At 58.3% G+C, this 18859-nt stretch overlaps 1 protein-coding gene across 1 annotated transcript in view; it reads left to right on the forward strand.

Moving 5' to 3' along the window:
* Positions 1 to 17455, forward strand: part of hdc (histidine decarboxylase) — a 206733-nt gene extending 189278 nt beyond the window's left edge. Inside the window, exon 12 of the mRNA XM_072470285.1 lies at positions 14939 to 17455. Within this exon, the coding sequence (XP_072326386.1) occupies positions 14939 to 15403 (465 nt within the window). The 3' untranslated portion in view covers positions 15404 to 17455. The remainder of the gene's footprint in view (positions 1 to 14938) is intronic.
* The last annotated feature ends 1404 nt before the right edge of the window (positions 17456 to 18859 follow it).

An 18859-nucleotide genomic window follows, 5' to 3' on the forward strand; every position in this document is an offset into this window, starting at 1 on the left:
CCCAGTCTGCGAACCGTGCGGCCCAGTCTGCGAACCGTGCGGCCCACTCTGCGAACCGTGCGGCCCAGTCTGCGAACCGTGCGGCCCACTCTGAGAACCGTGCGGCCCAGTCTGCGAACCGTGCGGCCCAGTCTGCGAACCGTGCTGCCCACTCCGCGAACCGTGCGGCCCACTCTGAGAACCGTGCGGCCCACTCTGCGAACCGTGCGGCCCACTCTGCGAACCGTGCGGCCCAGTCTGCGAACCGTGCGGCCCACTCTGAGAACCGTGCGGCCCAGTCTGCGAACCGTGCTGCCCACTCCGCGAACCGTGCGGCCCACTCCGCGAACCGTGCGGCCCATTCCGCGAACCGTGCGGCCCACTCCGAGAACCGTGCGGCCCACTCCGCGAACCGTGCGGCCCAGTCTGCGAACCGTGCGGCCCAGTCTGCGAACCGTGCGGCCCAGTCTGCGAACCGTGCGGCCTACTCTGCGAACCGTGCTGCCCACTCTGAGAACCGTGCGGCCCACTCCGCGAACCGTGCGGCCCAGTCTGCGAACCGTGCGGCCCAGTCTGCGAACCGTGCGGCCCAGTCTGCGAACCGTGCGGCCCAGTCTGCGAACCGTGCGGCCCTGTCTGCGAACCGTGCGGCCCAGTCTGCGAACCGTGCGGCCCACTCCGAGAACCGTGCGGCCCACTCCGCGAACCGTGCGGCCCAGTCTGCGAACCGTGCGGCCCAGTCTGCGAACCGTGCGGCCCAGTCTGCGAACCGTGCGGCCTACTCTGCGAACCGTGCGGCCCACTCTGAGAACCGTGCGGCCCACTCCGCGAACCGTGCGGCCCAGTCTGCGAACCGTGCGGCCCAGTCTGCGAACCGTGCGGCCCAGTCTGCGAACCGTGCGGCCCAGTCTGCGAACCGTGCGGCCCACTCCGCGAACCGTGCGGCCCAGTCTGCGAACCGTGCGGCCCAGTCTGCGAACCGTGCGGCCCACTCTGCGAACCGTGCGGTCCACTCTGAGAACCGTGCGGCCCAGTCTGCGAACCGTGCGGTCCACTCTGAGAACCGTGCGGCCCAGTCTGCGAACCGTGCGGCCCACTCTGCGAACCGTGCGGCCCAGTCTGCGAACCGTGCGGCCCACTCCGCGAACCGTGCGGCCCAGTCTGCGAACCGTGTGGCCCAATCTGCGAAACGTGCGGCCCACTCTGCGAACCGTGCGGCCCAGTCAGCGAACCGTGCGGCCCAGTCTGCGAACCGTGCGGCCCACTCCGCGAACCGTGCGGCCCAGTCTGCGAACCGTGCGGCCCAGTCTGCGAACCGTGCGGCCCACTCTGCGAACCGTGCGGTCCACTCTGAGAACCGTGCGGCCCAGTCTGCGAACCGTGCGGTCCACTCTGAGAACCGTGCGGCCCAGTCTGCGAACCGTGCGGCCCACTCTGCGAACCGTGCGGCCCAGTCTGCGAACCGTGCGGCCCACTCCGCGAACCGTGCGGCCCAGTCTGCGAACCGTGTGGCCCACTCTGCGAAACGTGCGGCCCACTCTGCGAACCGTGCGGCCCAGTCAGCGAACCGTGCGGCCCAGTCTGCGAACCGTGCGGCCCACTCTGAGAACCGTGCGGCCCAATCTGCGAACCGTGCGGCCCAGTCTGCGAACCGTGCGGCCCAGTCTGCGAACCGTGCGGCCCACTCTGAGAACCGTGCGGCCCACTCTGCGAACCGTGCGGCCCACTCTGCGAACCGTGCGGCCCAGTCTGCGAACCGTGCGGCCCACTCTGCGAACCGTGCTGCCCACTCTGCGAACCGTGCGGCCCAGTCTGCGAACCGTGCGGCCCAGTCTGCGAACCGTGCGGCCCAGTCTGCGAACCGTGCGGCCCACTCCGCGAACCGTGCTGCCCACTCTGCGAACCGTGCGGCCCAGTCTGCGAACCGTGCGGCCCACTCTGCGAACCGTGCGGCCCAGTCAGCGAACCGTGCGGCCCACTCCGCGAACCGTGCGGCCCACTCCGCGAACCGTGCGGCCCACTCTGCGAACCGTGCTGCCCACTCCGCGAACCGTGCGGCCCACTCTGCGAACCGTGCTGCCCACTCCGCGAACCGTGCGGCCCACTCAGCGAACCGTGCGGCCCACTCCGCGAACCGTGCGGCCCACTCCGCGAACCGTGCGGCCCGCTCCGCGAACCGTGCGGCCCTCTCTGCGAACCGTGCTGCCCAGTCTGCGAACCGTGCGGCCCACTCTGCGAACCGTGCGGCCCACTCTGCGAACCGTGCGGCCCACTCTGCGAACCGTGCGGCCCACTCCGCGAACCGTGCTGCCCGGTCCGCGAACCGTGCGGCCCACTCCGCGAACCGTGCGGCCCACTCAGCGAACCGTGCGGCCCAGTCCGCGAACCGTGCGGCCCAGTCTGCGAACCGTGCGGCCCAGTCTGCGAACCGTGCGGCCCACTCCGCGAACCGTGCGGCCCACTCTGCGAACCGTGCGGCCCACTCAGCGAACCGTGCGGCCCAGTCCGCGAACCGTGCGGCCCAGTCCGCGAACCGTGCGGCCCACTCCGCGAACCGTGCGGCCCACTCCGCGAACCGTGCGGCCCAGTCCGCGAACCGTGCGGCCCACTCCGCGAACCGTGCGGCCCACTCTGCGAACCGTGCGGCCCACTCTGCGAACCGTGCGGCCCACTCAGCGAACCGTGCGGCCCAGTCCGCGAACCGTGCGGCCCACTCCGCGAACCGTGCGGCCCAGTCTGCGAACCGTGCGGCCCAGTCTGCGAACCGTGCGGCCCAGTCTGCGAACCGTGCGGCCCACTCTGCGAACCGTGCGGCCCACTCCGAGAACCGTGCGGCCCACTCCGCGAACCGTGCGGCCCAGTCTGCGAACCGTGCGGCCCAGTCTGCGAACCGTGCGGCCCAGTCTGCGAACCGTGCGGCCTACTCTGCGAACCGTGCGGCCCACTCTGAGAACCGTGCGGCCCACTCCGCGAACCGTGCGGCCCAGTCTGCGAACCGTGCGGCCCAGTCTGCGAACCGTGCGGCCCAGTCTGCGAACCGTGCGGCCCACTCCGCGAACCGTGCGGCCCAGTCTGCGAACCGTGCGGCCCAGTCTGCGAACCGTGCGGCCCACTCTGCGAACCGTGCGGTCCACTCTGAGAACCGTGCGGCCCAGTCTGCGAACCGTGCGGTCCACTCTGAGAACCGTGCGGCGCACTCTGCGAACCGTGCGGTCCACTCTGAGAACCGTGCGGCCCAGTCTGCGAACCGTGCGGCCCACTCTGCGAACCGTGCGGTCCACTCTGAGAACCGTGCGGCCCAGTCTGCGAACCGTGCGGCCCAGTCTGCGAACCGTGCGGCCCACTCTGCGAACCGTGCGGCCCACTCTGAGAACCGTGCGGCCCAGTCTGCGAACCGTGCGGCCCACTCTGCGAACCGTGCGGCCCAGTCTGCGAACCGTGCGGCCCACTCCGCGAACCGTGCGGCCCAGTCTGCGAACCGTGTGGCCCACTCTGCGAAACGTGCGGCCCACTCTGCGAACCGTGCGGCCCAGTCAGCGAACCGTGCGGCCCAGTCTGCGAACCGTGCGGCCCACTCTGCGAACCGTGCGGCCCACTCTGCGAACCGTGCGACCCAGTCCGCGAACCGTGCGGCCCACTCCGCGAACCGTGCGGCCCACTCCGCGAACCGTGCGGCCCACTCCGCGAACCGTGCGGCCCACTCCGCGAACCGTGCGGCCCACTCCGCGAACCGTGCTGCCCACTCCGCGAACCGTGCGGCCCACTCCGCGAACCGTGCGGCCCTCTCCGCGAACCGTGCGGCCCACTCCGCGAACCGTGCGGCCCAGTTTGCGAACCGTGCGGCCCGGTCTGCGAACCGTGCGGCCCGGTCGGCGAACCGTGCTGCCCACACCGCGAAACGTGCGGCCTACTCCGCGAACCGTGCGGCCCACTCTGCGAACCGTGCGGCCCACACCGCGAAACGTGCGGCCTACTCCGCGAACCGTGCGGCCCACTCTGAGAACCGTGCGGCGCACTCTGCGAACCGTGCGGCCCACTCTGAGAACCGTGCGGCCCAGTCTGCGAACCGTGCGGCCCACTCTGCGAACCGTGCGGTCCACTCTGAGAACCGTGCGGCCCAGTCTGCGAACCGTGCGGCCCAGTCTGCGAACCGTGCGGCCCACTCTGCGAACCGTGCGGCCCACTCTGAGAACCGTGCGGCCCAGTCTGCGAACCGTGCGGCCCACTCTGCGAACCGTGCGGCCCAGTCTGCGAACCGTGCGGCCCACTCCGCGAACCGTGCGGCCCAGTCTGCGAACCGTGTGGCCCACTCTGCGAAACGTGCGGCCCACTCTGCGAACCGTGCGGCCCAGTCAGCGAACCGTGCGGCCCAGTCTGCGAACCGTGCGGCCCACTCTGCAAACCGTGCGGCCCACTCTGCGAACCGTGCGACCCAGTCCGCGAACCGTGCGGCCCACTCCGCGAACCGTGCGGCCCACTCCGCGAACCGTGCGGCCCACTCCGCGAACCGTGCGGCCCACTCCGCGAACCGTGCGGCCCACTCCGCGAACCGTGCTGCCCACTCCGCGAACCGTGCGGCCCACTCCGCGAACCGTGCGGCCCTCTCCGCGAACCGTGCGGCCCACTCCGCGAACCGTGCGGCCCAGTTTGCGAACCGTGCGGCCCGGTCTGCGAACCGTGCGGCCCGGTCGGCGAACCGTGCTGCCCACACCGCGAAACGTGCGGCCTACTCCGCGAACCGTGCGGCCCACTCTGCGAACCGTGCGGCCCACACCGCGAAACGTGCGGCCTACTCCGCGAACCGTGCGGCCCACTCTGCGACCCGTGCGGCCCAGTCCGCGAACCGTGCGGCCCACTCCGCGAACCGTGCGGCCCAGTCTGCGAACCGTGCGGCCCAGTCAGCGAACCGTGCGGCCCAGTCAGCGAACCGTGCGGCCCACTCTGCGAACCGTGCGGCCCTCTCCGCGAACCGTGCGGCCCACTCCGCGAACCGTGCGGCCCAGTCTGCGAACCGTGCGGCCCACTCCGCGAACCGTGCGGCCCAGTCTGCGAACCGTGCGGCCCACTCTGCGAAACGTGCGGCCCACTCCGCGAACCGTGCGGCCCAGTCTGCGAACCGTGCGGCCCGGTCGGCGAACCGTGCTGCCCACACCGCGAAACGTGCGGCCTACTCCGCGAACCGTGCGGCCCACTCTGCGAACCGTGCGGCCCACACCGCGAAACGTGCGGCCTACTCCGCGAACCGTGCGGCCCACTCTGCGACCCGTGCGGCCCAGTCTGCGAACCGTGCGGCCCACTCCGCGAACCGTGCGGCCCAGTCTGCGAACCGTGCGGCCCAGTCAGCGAACCGTGCGGCCCAGTCAGCGAACCGTGCGGCCCACTCTGCGAACCGTGCGGCCCTCTCCGCGAACCGTGCGGCCCACTCCGCGAACCGTGCGGCCCAGTCTGCGAACCGTGCGGCCCAGTCTGCGAACCGTGCGGCCCAGTCTGCGAACCGTGCGGCCCAGTCAGCGAACCGTGCGGCCCACTCCGCGAACCGTGCGGCCCAGTCTGCGAATCGTGCGGCCCACTCCGCGAACCGTGCGGCCCAGTCTGCGAACCGTGCGGCCCACTCCGCGAACCGTGCGGCCCAGTCTGCGAACCGTGCGGCCCAGTCTGCGAACCGTGCGGCCCACACCGCGAACCGTGCGGCCCAGTCTGCGAACCGTGCGGCCCACTCTGCGAACCGTGCGGCCCAGTCTGCGAACCGTGCGGCCCACTCTGCGAACCGTGCGGCCCAGTCTGCGAACCGTGCGGCCCACTCTGCGAACCGTGCGGCCCACTCAGCGAACCGTGCGGCCCAGTCTGCGAACCGTGCGGCCCACTCTGAGAACCGTGCGGCCTACTCCGCGAACCGTGCGGCCCAGTCTGCGAACCGTGCGGCCCACTCAGCGAACCGTGCGGCCCACTCTGCGAACCGTGCGGCCCACTCTGCGAACCGTGCGGCCCAGTCTGCGAACCGTGCGGCCCAGTCTGCGAACCGTGCGGCCCACTCTGAGAACCGTGCGGCCCACTCTGCGAACCGTGCTGCCCAGTCTGCGAACCGTGCGGCCCAGTCTGCGAACCGTGCGGCCCAGTCTGCGAACCGTGCGGCCCACTCTGCGAACCGTGCGGCCCAGTCTGCGAACCGTGCGGCCCACTCTCAGAACCGTGCGGCCCAGTCTGCGAACCGTGCGGCCCACTCTGCGAACCGTGCGGCCCACTCTGCGAACCGTGCGGCCCAGTCTGCGAACCGTGCGGCCCAGTCTGCGAACCGTGCGGCCCACTCTGCGAACCGTGCGGCCCACTCTGCGAACCGTGCGGCCCAGTCTGCGAACCGTGCGGCCCACTCTGCGAACCGTGCGGCCCACTCTGCGAACCGTGCGGCCCAGTCTGCGAACCGTGCGGCCCACTCTGCGAACCGTGCGGCCCAGTCTGCGAACCGTGCGGCCCACTCTGCGAACCGTGCGGCCCAGTCTGCGAACCGTGCGGCCCACTCTGCGAACCGTGCGGCCCACTCTGCGAACCGTGCGGCCCACTCAGCGAACCGTGCGGCCCAGTCTGCGAACCGTGCGGCCCACTCTGAGAACCGTGCGGCCTACTCCGCGAACCGTGCGGCCCAGTCTGCGAACCGTGCGGCCCGCTCAGCGAACCGTGCGGCCCACTCTGCGAACCGTGCGGCCCACTCTGCGAACCGTGCGGCCCAGTCTGCGAACCGTGCGGCCCAGTCTGCGAACCGTGCGGCCCACTCTGAGAACCGTGCGGCCCACTCTGCGAACCGTGCTGCCCACTCTGAGAACCGTGCGGCCCACTCTGCGAACCGTGCTGCCCACTCTGAGAACCGTGCGGCCCAGTCTGCGAACCGTGCGGCCCACTCTGAGAACCGTGCGGCCCACTCTGCGAACCGTGCGGCCCAGTCTGCGAACCGTGTGGCCCACTCTCAGAACCGTGCGGCCCAGTCTGCGAACCGTACGGCCCACTCTGCGAACCGTGCGGCCCACTCTGCGAAACGTGCGGCCCAGTCTGCGAACCGTGCGGCCCAGTCTGCGAACCGTGCGGCACAGTCAGCGAACCGTGCGGCCCACTCCGCGAACCGTGCGGCCCACTCCGCGAACCGTGCGGCCCACTCCGCGAACCGTGCGGCCCAGTCTGCGAACCGTGCGGCCCAGTCTGCGAACCGTGCGGCCCAGTCTGCGAACCGTGCGGCCCACTCCGCGAACCGTGCGGCCCAGTCTGCGAACCGTGCGGCCCAGTCTGCGAACCGTGCGGCCCAGTCAGCGAACCGTGCGGCCCACTCCGCGAACCGTGCGGCCCACTCCGCGAACCGTGCGGCCCAGTCTGCGAACCGTGCGGCCCAGTCTGCGAACCGTGCGGCCCAGTCAGCGAGCCGTGCGGCCCACTCTGCGAACCGTGCGGCCCAGTCTGCGAACCGTGCGGCCCACTCCGCGAACCGTGCGGCCCAGTCTGCGAACCGTGCGGCCCACTCCGCGAACCGTGCGGCCCAGTCTGCGAACCGTGCGGCCCAGTCTGCGAACCGTGCGGCCCACTCCGCGAACCGTGCGGCCCAGTCTGCGAACCGTGCGGCCCACTCCGCGAACCGTGCGGCCCACTCCGCGAACCGTGCGGCCCAGTCCGCGAACCGTGCGGCCCAGTCTGCGAACCGTGCGGCCCAGTCTGCGAACCGTGCGGCCTACTCTGCGAACCGTGCGGCCCAGTCTGCGAACCGTGCGGCCCACTCTGCGAACCGTGCGGCCCAGTCTGCGAACCGTGCGGCCCACTCTGCGAACCGTGCGGCCCACTCAGCGAACCGTGCGGCCCAGTCAGCGAACCGTGCGGCCCACTCCGCGAACCGTGCGGCCCAGTCTGCGAACCGTGCGGCCCAGTCTGCGAACCGTGCGGCCCAGTCTGCGAACCGTGCGGCACAGTCAGCGAACCGTGCGGCCCACTCCGCGAACCGTGCGGCCCACTCCGCGAACCGTGCGGCCCACTCAGCGAACCGTGCGGCCCAGTCTGCGAACCGTGCGGCCCAGTCTGCGAACCGTGCGGCCCAGTCCGCGAACCGTGCGGCCCACTCCGCGAACCGTGCGGCCCACTCCGCGAACCGTGCGGCCCAGTCTGCGAACCGTGCGGCCCAGTCTGCGAACCGTGCGGCCCAGTCAGCGAACCGTGCGGCCCACTCCGCGAACCGTGCGGCCCACTCCGCGAACCGTGCGGCCCACTCTGAGAACCGTGCGGCCCACTCCGCGAACCGTGCGGCCCAGTCTGCGAACCGTGCGGCCCACTCCGCGAACCGTGCGGCCCAGTCTGCGAACCGTGCGGCCCACTCAGCGAACCGTGCGGCCCACTCCGCGAACCGTGCGGCCCACTCCGCGAACCGTGCGGCCCAGTCTGCGAACCGTGCGGCCCACTCCGCGAACCGTGCGGCCCAGTCCGCGAACCGTGCGGCCCAGTCTGCGAACCGTGCGGCCCACTCTGCGAACCGTGCGGCCCACTCCGCGAACCGTGCGGCCCACTCCGCGAACCGTGCGGCCCACTCTGCGAACCGTGCGGCCCACTCCGCGAACCGTGCGGCCCACTCCGCGAACCGTGCGGCCCAGTCTGCGAACCGTGCGGCCCACTCCGCGAACCGTGCGGCCCAGTCCGCGAACCGTGCGGCCCAGTCTGCGAACCGTGCGGCCCACTCCGCGAACCGTGCGGCCCACTCCGCGAACCGTGCGGCCCAGTCTGCGAACCGTGCGGCCCGCTGCGCGAACCGTGCGGCCCTCTCCGCGAACCGTGCGGCCCACTCTGCGAACCGTGCGGCCCAGTCTGCGAACCGTGCGGCCCACTCCGCGAACCGTGCGGCCCAGTCTGCGAACCGTGCGGCCCACTCCGCGAACCGTGCGGCCCACTCCGCGAACCGTGCGGCCCAGTCTGCGAACCGTGCGGCCCGCTCCGCGAACCGTGCGGCCCTCTCCGCGAACCGTGCGGCCCACTCTGCGAACCGTGCGGCCCAGTCTGCGAACCGTGCGGCCCAGTCCGCGAACCGTGCGGCCCAGTCTGCGAAACTCCCGGTCGCGGCGTACAACATGGCGCCGGCCGTACGTGGACCCGACCTGGCAAATACTGCCCCCCCAGGACACCCCCAGAACACGCCCTGGTCACCCCCCACTACACCCCCAGCCCACGCGGAGGCCCCTCTGGCCAGCAGCACAGCGCCCGGCAGAGTGTGGTGGCAATGGACACGTTAACCGCGCGGTCGGGAACTCAGCCCATCGGGGCGGAGCATGGGGGGAGTGCCTTCCAAAGACGCACCAACATCGTTTCAGCAGCGTACAATGCAACGACGCCGGTTTCGAGGGGGTGGAGATTCTTAAACCAACGTCAGATTTAGGCTTCGGGAGGGATTCTCACCCGGATTCCCTGGTGCTATTCTCCCCCATTAGGCCTGGCCCTTGCCCCACATAAGGATGAGTGGGAGTCGGGCTGATCGCTGCCTGTAAGTCACCAAAACCATTGTGATGCCCTCTATTCAGAATGATTCCCCATGTCGGTGACTGGTCTGGTCTTTATATGCTCTAAGCTCAAGGGTTGAGCACCAGTTTCCAGCAGTTCCACCATTATTTGGATTAATATAGAACATACAGTGCAGAAGGAGGCCATTCGACCCATCGAGTCTGCACCTGTAACCCAATAACCCCTCCTAACCTTTTTGGTCACTAAGGGCAATTTATCATGGCCAATCCACCTAATCTGCATGTCTTTGGACTGTGGGAGTGTGATGAATGATAACTGTACCCTTAATGTAATGATCCCTTTAAGACAGGGCTTGGAACCCTGGGGGACTCCGCCTCCGGCTCCGCCCCCAGGGAGCCGTATATAAGGTTATGTTCAGTGGGCAGCGTGCAGGGAGCACACTTCTCGGCAGCTGTCTGGTTCTCTGCTAATTAAAGCCTTTGTATTACCAATCTCCTCTCTCGAGTTGTAATTGAGGGTATCTCAGGGAGGAAACCCACGCAGACACTGGCATCAGTTTTGGGACAGGGGGGACCTATACCGTTGGGATGGTCTCCACCTGAACCGAGCTGGGACCAGTGTTCTGGCGAAAAGAGTAAATAGGGTGGTCAATAGGACTTTAAACTAGAGATTGGGGGGGAAGGGAAAGTCAGGGAACCAAGAGGTGAAGTAATCAGCGGGGAGCGTAGCTGCTTAGGAATATAAAAAAACACGAACAGACAAAACTCAAGAGTGGTTACGATTGTCCCCATCCCATAAAATATGACAGTGTATGGAAAGGCTCAGTAAACCAAGGTCCACCACACTAAGAAAACAAAAAGGGACGGTCAATAGAGAATTAAAGGTGCTATATTTAAATGCGCGCAGTGTACGGAACAAGGTAGATGAGCTTGTGGCCCAGATTGTGACTGGCAGGTATGATGTGGTAGGCATCACAGAGACATGGTTGCAGGGGGTTCAGGACTGGCATTTAAACATCCAGGGATTCACAACCTATCGAAAAGACAGAGAGGTGGGCAGAGGGGGCGGGGTTGCCTTGTTAATTAGGAATTAAATTAAATCAATAGCACTAAATGACATAGGGTCAGATGATGTGGAGTCTGTGTGGGTAGAGTTGAGGAACCACAAAGGCAAAAAAACCATAATGGGAGTTATGTACAGGCCTCCTAACAGTGGTCAGGACCAGAGGCACAAAATGCACCACGAAATAGAAAGTGCATGTCAGAAAGGCAAGGTCACAGTGATCATGGGGGACTTTAATATGCAGGTGGACTGGGAAAGTAATACTGCCAGTGGACCCAAGGAAAGGGAATTCATTGACTGTTTACAGGAGGGCTTTTTGGAACAGCTTGTGATGGAGCCCACGAGGGAACAGGCCATTCTGGACTTAGTGTTATGTAATGAGCCAGACTTGATTAAAGATCTTAAAGTAAGGGAGCACTTAGGAGGCAGTGATCATAATATGGTCGAATTCAATCTCCAATTTGAAAGAAAGAAGGTAGAATCAGATGTAAAGGTGTTACAGTTAAATAAAGGTAACTACAGGGGCATGAGGGAGGAACTGACGAAAATCGACTGGGAGCAGAGCCTAGTGGGAAAGACAGTAGAACATCAATTGCAGGAATTTCTGGGAGTAATTGAGGACACAGTACAGAGGTTCATCCCTAAGAAAAGAAAGGTTATCAGAGGTGGGATTAGGCAGCCATGGCTGACAAAGGAAGTTAGGGAATGCATCAAAGCAAAAGAGAAAGCCTATAATGTGGCAAAGAGTAGTGGGAAGTCAGAAGATTGGGAAGACTACAAAAACAAACAGAGGATAACAAAGAGAGAGATAAGGAAAGAGAGGATCACATTTGTAGGTAGGCTAGCCAGTAACATTAGGAATGATAGTAAAAGTTTCATTAAAATACATTAAAAACAAACGGGAGGCAAAAGTTGACATTGGGCCGCTCCAAAATGACGCTGGTAATTTTGTGATGGGAGACATGGAAATAGCCGAGGAACTGAATAAGTACTTTGCGTCAGTCTTCACAGGAGAAGACATGAGTAATATCCCAACAATTCCGGAGAGTCAGGGGGCAGAGTTGAATATGGTAGCCATCACAAAGGAGAAAGTGCGAGAGAAACTAAGAGGTCTGAAAATTGATAAATCCCCGGGCCCAGATTGGCTACATCCTAGAGTTCTAAAGGAGATAGCTGAAGAAATAGTGGAGGCGTTAGTTATGATCTTTCAAAAGTCACTGGAGTCAGGGAAAGTCCCAGAGGATTGGAAAATCGCTGTTGTAACCCCACTGTTCAAGAAGGGAACAAGGAAAAAGATGGAAAATTATAGGCCAATTAGCCTAACCTCGGTTGTTGGCAAGATTCTAGAATCCATTGTTAAGGATGAGATTTCTAAATTCTTGGAAGTGCAGGGTCGGATTAGGACAAGTCAGCATGGATTTAGTAAGGGGAGGTCGTGCCTGACAAACCTGTTAGAGTTCTTTGAAGAGATAACAAATAGGTTAGACCAAGGAGAGCCAATGGATGTTATCTATCTTGACTTCCAAAAGGCCTTTGATAAGGTGCCTCACGGGAGACTGCTGAGTAAAATAAGGGCCCATGGTATTCGAGGCAAGGTACTAACATGGATTGACGATTGGCTGTCAGGCAGAAGGCAGAGAGTTGGGATAAAAGGTTCTTTTTCGGAATGGCAACCGGTGACGAGTGGTGTCCCGCAGGGTTCAGTGTTGGGCCCACAGCTGTTCTCTTTATATATTAACGATCTAGATGACGGGACTGAGGGCATTCTGGCTAAGTTGCCGATGATACAAAGATAGGTGGAGGGGCAGGTAGTATTGAGGAGGTGGGGAGACTGCAGAAAGATTTAGACGGTTTAGGAGAGTGGTCCAAGAAATGGCTGATGAAATTCAACGTGGGCAAGTGCAAGGTCTTGCACTTTGGAAAAAAGAATAGAGGCATGGACTATTTTCTAAACGGTGACAAAATTCATAATGCTGAAGTGCAAAGGGAATTGGGAGTCCTCGTCCAGGATTCTCGAAAGGTAAACTTGCAGGTTGAGTCCGTAATTAAGAAAGCAAATGCAATGTTGTCATTCATCTCAAGAGGCTTGGAATATAAAAGCAGGGATGTACTTCTGAAGCTTTATAAAGCATTAGTTAGGCCCCATTTAGAATACTGTGAGCAATTTTGGGCCCCACACCTCAGGAAGGACATACTGGCACTGGAGCGGGTCCAGCGGAGATTCACACGGATGATCCCAGGAATGGTAGGCCTAACATACGATGAACGTCTGAGGATCCTGGGATTATATTCATTGGAGTTTAGAAGGTTGAGGGGAGATCTAATAGAAACTTACAAGATAATGAATGGCTTAGATAGGGTGGTTGTAGGGAAGTTGTTTCCATTAGCAGGGGAGACTAGGACCTGGGGGCACAGCCTTAGAATAAAAGGGAGTCATTTTAGAACAGAGATGAGGAGAAATTTCTTCAGCCAGAGAGTGGTGGGTCTGTGGAATTCATTGCCACAGAGGGCGGTGGAGGCCGGGACGTTGAGTGTCTTTAAGACAGAAGTTGATAAATTCTTGATTTCTCGAGTAATTAAGGGCTATGGAGAGAGAGCGGGTAAATGGAGTTGAAATCAGCCATGATTGAATGGTGGAGTGGACTCGATGGGCCGAATGGCCTTACTTCCGCTCCTATGTCTTATGGTCTTATGGACACGGGGAGAACGTGCAGACTCCGCACACCGACCCAGCGGGGAATCGAACCTGGGACCCTGGCGCTGTGAAACCACAGTGCTAACCACTGTGCTACCGTGCTGCCCAAGGGTCACCTTGGTTGTATTGATGTGGTTTAGTTTCTGGGAGTGGGTAAACCTGCAGGCTGCTGGCCAGTACTGGGCTTGCCTTCCTCCCCGGACAGCACACATTTGTCCTATTCCGAAACTGTGTCTTGGATGTGCCCTTTGGCAGTGATCGCAACAGCCCATCGTCTGACATCTGCAAACTTCCTGAACACGTTCCTAACATTCTTGGGCAGTCACTGGATTTCCTTAACCACCGGGTGATGCGAGCTCAGCGCTGAGACTGTAATGGACAATCTAACATCGAACTTGCACAAACACCCTCAGTTGAGGAATGGTCACTCTTACACCAGGTCCCCTCCCCCTAACCGGTGGACATTGTTGTCTGACACCCATTTATAGCTCCTGAGCCGCTTTTCCTGCATTTTCCAGTGTTAGAGTGATATCGATAGTTTTTTAAAAATCCAGGCTGGGTTCTGCCAATAATTTTTTGGGGTTTGACAAGTTGTTTATTCCGCATACCAGTCTGTCTCATAACATTTCAACCAGGGATGGTCCGAAATCACAAATGTTCTGCCAATTTTCATAATCTGACCAAGAACCTAGTTCCGTGTTCCCTTAAGATTCTCCCTGCCATGTCAAAGCCGTGTTAAAGCATTGTTAAAGCCGCGTTAAAGCGGTATGTCTGGAGTATAACAGAGCTTTGGGTTACAGTGGTTTCTACAAACTTGCGAAAAGTCTTCGAGTTAGGGGCATCTGGATAGGTCAGACTGTTATCACACTGAATGTTGGAGCCCTGCACGCTGTCAGTAATATTACTTTCTGTTTCTCATCTCCCTCAATATTATTCGCCTGGAAGAAGGTGCTCTGTGTATTGGGCCAGTCTTCTGCCCCTACATCACAGGGTTCCAGTTCGCCGAAGAGAGGCTTTTTATTTACCGGAGAAGCCACTTCTTCGCGACAATGAAGGTTGCTCGGAGAAAAAAACTTGTTACTCCTCATCACCAATGTAATAACCTTGTCTAGGTCAGACTTCCGACAGCAAACCCTTTTGAAGACCCCAGCCTCTCAACCTTGCCCCTCGCCTGAGGTGTGGTGACCCTCAGGTTAAATCGCCACCAGTCAGCTCTCCCCCTTAAAGGGGAAAGCAGCCTCTGGTCATCTGGGACTATGGCGACTTTACTTTATCATTCCTTTTTATTTACTGCGGTTTACAGGCCACAAGTCCAAGGGCCAACAGAACACCAGCCTGGGTTGAAGCAGGAGGTTTTAAACTCCCGCTGCTTGTTTCCCATTGGGCGAACTCCCATCTGCTCAATGGGGAAGTTCAAACTCCACGAAGCCTGTGGGAGATCTATTGATGATTCCCCCATGTCCTTCGAGGCCACCGTAACAGATAATGTGTGAGGAATTGAATAAAATGTTATATTGGTAAAGTGAGGTTTGATGTTCTTTCTCTTGATGATTATGGATTTGGAACAGACAATGTGGAAGGAGATTAATTTATGGTTTAAAGTGAGCTGGATTGATGTGAAGGGAGCTGAGTCATAAAGATCATGTCAAAAATGCAACCTGAATGTGTAATGTCAAATGTAATTCATTAATGATTATTCAACTAAAATCACATCATTAAAATAAACAGGGGACAAACAGTTTGACGGAAGAGCTCCTGGCAGAACTCAACCAATCCGGCACCATGTACCTGGTGCCGGCCACCATCAGTGAGGAGTTCATCATTCGCTTCACTGTCACCTCCCAGTTCACACTGCAAGAGGACATCCTGCGAGATTGGGAAATAATCCAGCAAAATGCAGCCAAAATTCTACTCAATCGCTCAAAAAAGCAGAACAGCCCCTTCAACAGCGTGGCAGAGAAAATCCTGTCCAACTGTAATTGTGTTGAAGCTGAGATTCTGGTTCCTGGTAACAGCATCTCTGAACTTGGGCCAAATAAACAACGTTTCCCAGTTGAAGCTATGACGGATCTTTCACTTTCACAAAGTGAGGCTGGATGCCGGGGGTCTCCCTCGAACTCTGAGGATTCAGTGGATCATTTTGAAGATACATTTCATGTTGAGGGTTTACACAGAAACATACATCGAAAATAGAAACAGGAGGAGGCCATTCGGCCCCTCGAGTCTGCTCCTCCATTCATTATGATCATGGCTGATCATCAAGTTCAATACCCTGATCCCGCCTTCCCCCCAGATCCCTCGATTCCTTTAGCCCCAAGAGCTAAATCTAATTTGCTTCTTTAACTTACACAACGTTTTGGCCTCAACTACTTTCTGTGGTAGCGAATTCCACAGATTCACCGCTCTCTGGGTGAAGAAATTTCTCCTCACCTCAGTCCTAAAAGGTTTAGCCCTTATCCTCAAACTACGACCCCTAGTTCTGGGCTCCCCCACCATCAGGAACATTCTTTCTGAATCTGTCCTGTTTAATCCTGTTAGAATTTTGTAAGTTTCTATGAGATCCCCCCTCACTCTTCTAAACTCCAATGAATATAATCCTGACCGACTTAGTCTCTCCTCATATGACAGTCCCGCCATCCCAGGAATCAGCCTGGTAAACCTTCGCTGCTCTCCCTCCACAGCAAGAACATCCTTCCTCAGATAGAGACACCAAAACTGCCCACAATACTCCAGGTGTGGCCTCATCAATGCCCTATATTAATTTTATTATGAAAACATCCCTATTCCTAGACTCAAATCCTCTCGCTATGAAGGCCAACATACCATTTGCCTTCTTTCCTGCCGGCTGTACCTGCGCGCTTACTTTCAGCGACTGATGCACGAGGACACCAAGCTCTCGCTGAGTATCCGCCTCTCTCAATTTACACCCAATCAAATAATAATCTGCTTTCCTATTTTTGCTACGGAGGTAGATAACCTCACATTTATCCACATTATACTGCATCTGCCATGCGTGTACCCACTCACTCAGCCTGTCCAAATCCCGCTGAAGCATCTCTGCATCCTCCTCACAGCTCACCCTCCTCACAGTTCACCCTCCACCCAACTTTGTATCATCTGCAAATTTGGAGACAATACATTTTGTTCCCTCGTCCAAATCATGAATATATAATGTGAGCAGTTGGAGTCCTGGCACAGATCCCTGCGGTACCCCACTGGTCACTGCCTGCCAATCAGAAAACAACCCATTTATTCCAACATTTTGCCTCCTGTCTGCGAACCAGTTTTTATCCATCTCAAGACACTACCCACAATCCAATGCACTTTAACTTTACATATCAATCTGCTATGTGAGACCTTGTCGAAGGCCTTCTGAAAGTCTAAACAAACCACACCCACCGGTTCTCCCTGGTCAACTCGACTAGTTACATCTTCAAAGAATTCCAATAGATTTGTCAAGCATGATTTCCCTTGCGTAAATTCATGCTGACTGTCTGATTACACCGCTGCTTTCCAAATGCTGTGCTATGAAATCCTTGATAATGGACTCCAGCAACTTCCCACTCCCGACGTTAGGCTCACTGGTCTATAGTTCCCTGTTTTCTCTCTGCCTCCCTTTTTGAATAGCGGGGTTACATTCTCTACCCTCCAATCTGTTGGAACCATTCCAGAGTCCAAAGAATTTTGGAAAATGACCACCAATGCATCTCCTATTTGTACGATTTTACAATTTGAAACCCAGAGCTAAATTAGTCCCTCCCTCAATACTCCCAGCTACCTCGCAATGCAAGACAAGCAGGAAACCTGCTGTTCAAGAAACTGCAACCTCGAGCTCACTTCTGGCATTGAGCCCTGACCAGAAAACATTGAGACCAAAGCTACCTTGGCATCAGAGAGCAGAGAGGCAGTCAGTCCCTAGCTCTCCCAGGAAAAATACTGCAAAATATCATCTAGAAAAGTTGGAAAAATCTCTTAGAGCCAGCCGGCTTTCTGCTTTATTGTTAAGTAATTCATGGCTTCATTCTGTTGTCTCTGGGTGGATTTTATTGGAACTGTCGCATTCATAATAATGAGGTTCAGGTTTCTCTACATTTCAGAATCATTTTTAATGAACTCTTTGTAATTCTGATTGTTAAAGTGCTGTAATCTTTACTTCATCAATTAAACTTTTATTTTGTCAGTTTGGTTCACAGTTACATTTAGTAACATGTTTTAAAAATCAGAATAAAATTTAATTTCAGTCAACTGAAAGCTGCAGCCTGTTAGTTTATTTAATAAACTTATAGAACATAGAACATTACAGCGCAGTACAGGCCCTTCGGCCCTCGATGTTGCGCCGACCTGTGAAACCACTCTAAAGCCCATCTACACTATTCCCTTATCGTCCATATGTCTATCCAATGACCATTTGAATACCCTTAGTGTTGGCGAGTCCACTACTGTTGCAGGCAGGGCATTCCACGCCCTTACTACTCTCTGAGTAAAGAACCTACCTCCGACATCTGTCCTATATCTATCTCCCCTCAATTTACAGCTATGTCCCCTCGTGCTACACATCACCATCCGAGGAAAAAGGCTCGCACTGTCCACCCTATCCAATCCTCTGATCATCTTGTATGCCTCAATTAAGTCACCTCTTAACCTTCTTCTCTCTAACGAAAACAGCCCCAAGTCCCTCAGCCTTTCCTCATAAGATCTTCCCTCCGTACCAGGCAACATTCTGGTAAATCTCCTCTGCACCCTTTCCAATGCTTCCACATCCTTCCTATAATGCGGCAACCAGAGTTGCACGCAATACTCCAAATGCGGCCACACCAGAGTTTTGTACAGCTGCAACATGACCTCATGGCTCTGAAACTCAATCCCTCTACCAATAAAAGCTAACAGACCGTACGCCTTCTTAACAACCCTCTCAACCTGGGTGGCAACTTTCAGGGATCTATGTACATGGACACCGAGATCTCTCTGCTCATCCACACTGCCAAGAATCTTACCATTAGCCCAGTACTCAGTCTTCCTATTATTCCTTCCAAAATGAATCACCTCACACATTTCTGCATTAAACTCCATTTGCCACCTCTCAGCCCAGTGCTGCAGCTTATCTATGTCCCTCTGTAACTTGTAACATCCTTCCGCACTGTCCACAACTCCATCGACTTTAGTGTCATCTGCAAATTTACTCACCCATCCTTCTACGCCCTCCTCCAGGTCATTTATAAAAATGACAAACAGCAGTGGCCCCAAAACAGATCCTTGTGGTACACCACTAGTAACTGGACTCCAGTCGGAACATTTCCCATCAACCACCACCCTTTGTCTTCTTCCAGCTAGCCAATTTCTGATCCAAACTGCTAAATCACCCTGAATCCCATGCCTCCGTATTTTCTGCAATAGCCTACCGTGGGGAACCTTATCAAACACTTTACTGAAATCCATATACACCACATCAACTGCTTTACCCTCCTCCACCTGTTTGGTCACCTCTTTTTAAAAAAAAATATATTTTATTGAAATTTTTTTTCCCTGAGCAACATTTTTCCCGCTTACAAAACAAGCGAAACGATAACAATAACAAAACAGAAATGTTTTAACTTTTTAACAATAATAATAATAATAATAATATACAAGTAACAAAACCTCGTACTCTAT

This window comes from Scyliorhinus torazame, chromosome 12 (assembly GCF_047496885.1).
Source record: "Scyliorhinus torazame isolate Kashiwa2021f chromosome 12, sScyTor2.1, whole genome shotgun sequence".
In the NCBI taxonomy this organism is placed as follows: Eukaryota; Metazoa; Chordata; class Chondrichthyes; order Carcharhiniformes; family Scyliorhinidae; genus Scyliorhinus; species Scyliorhinus torazame.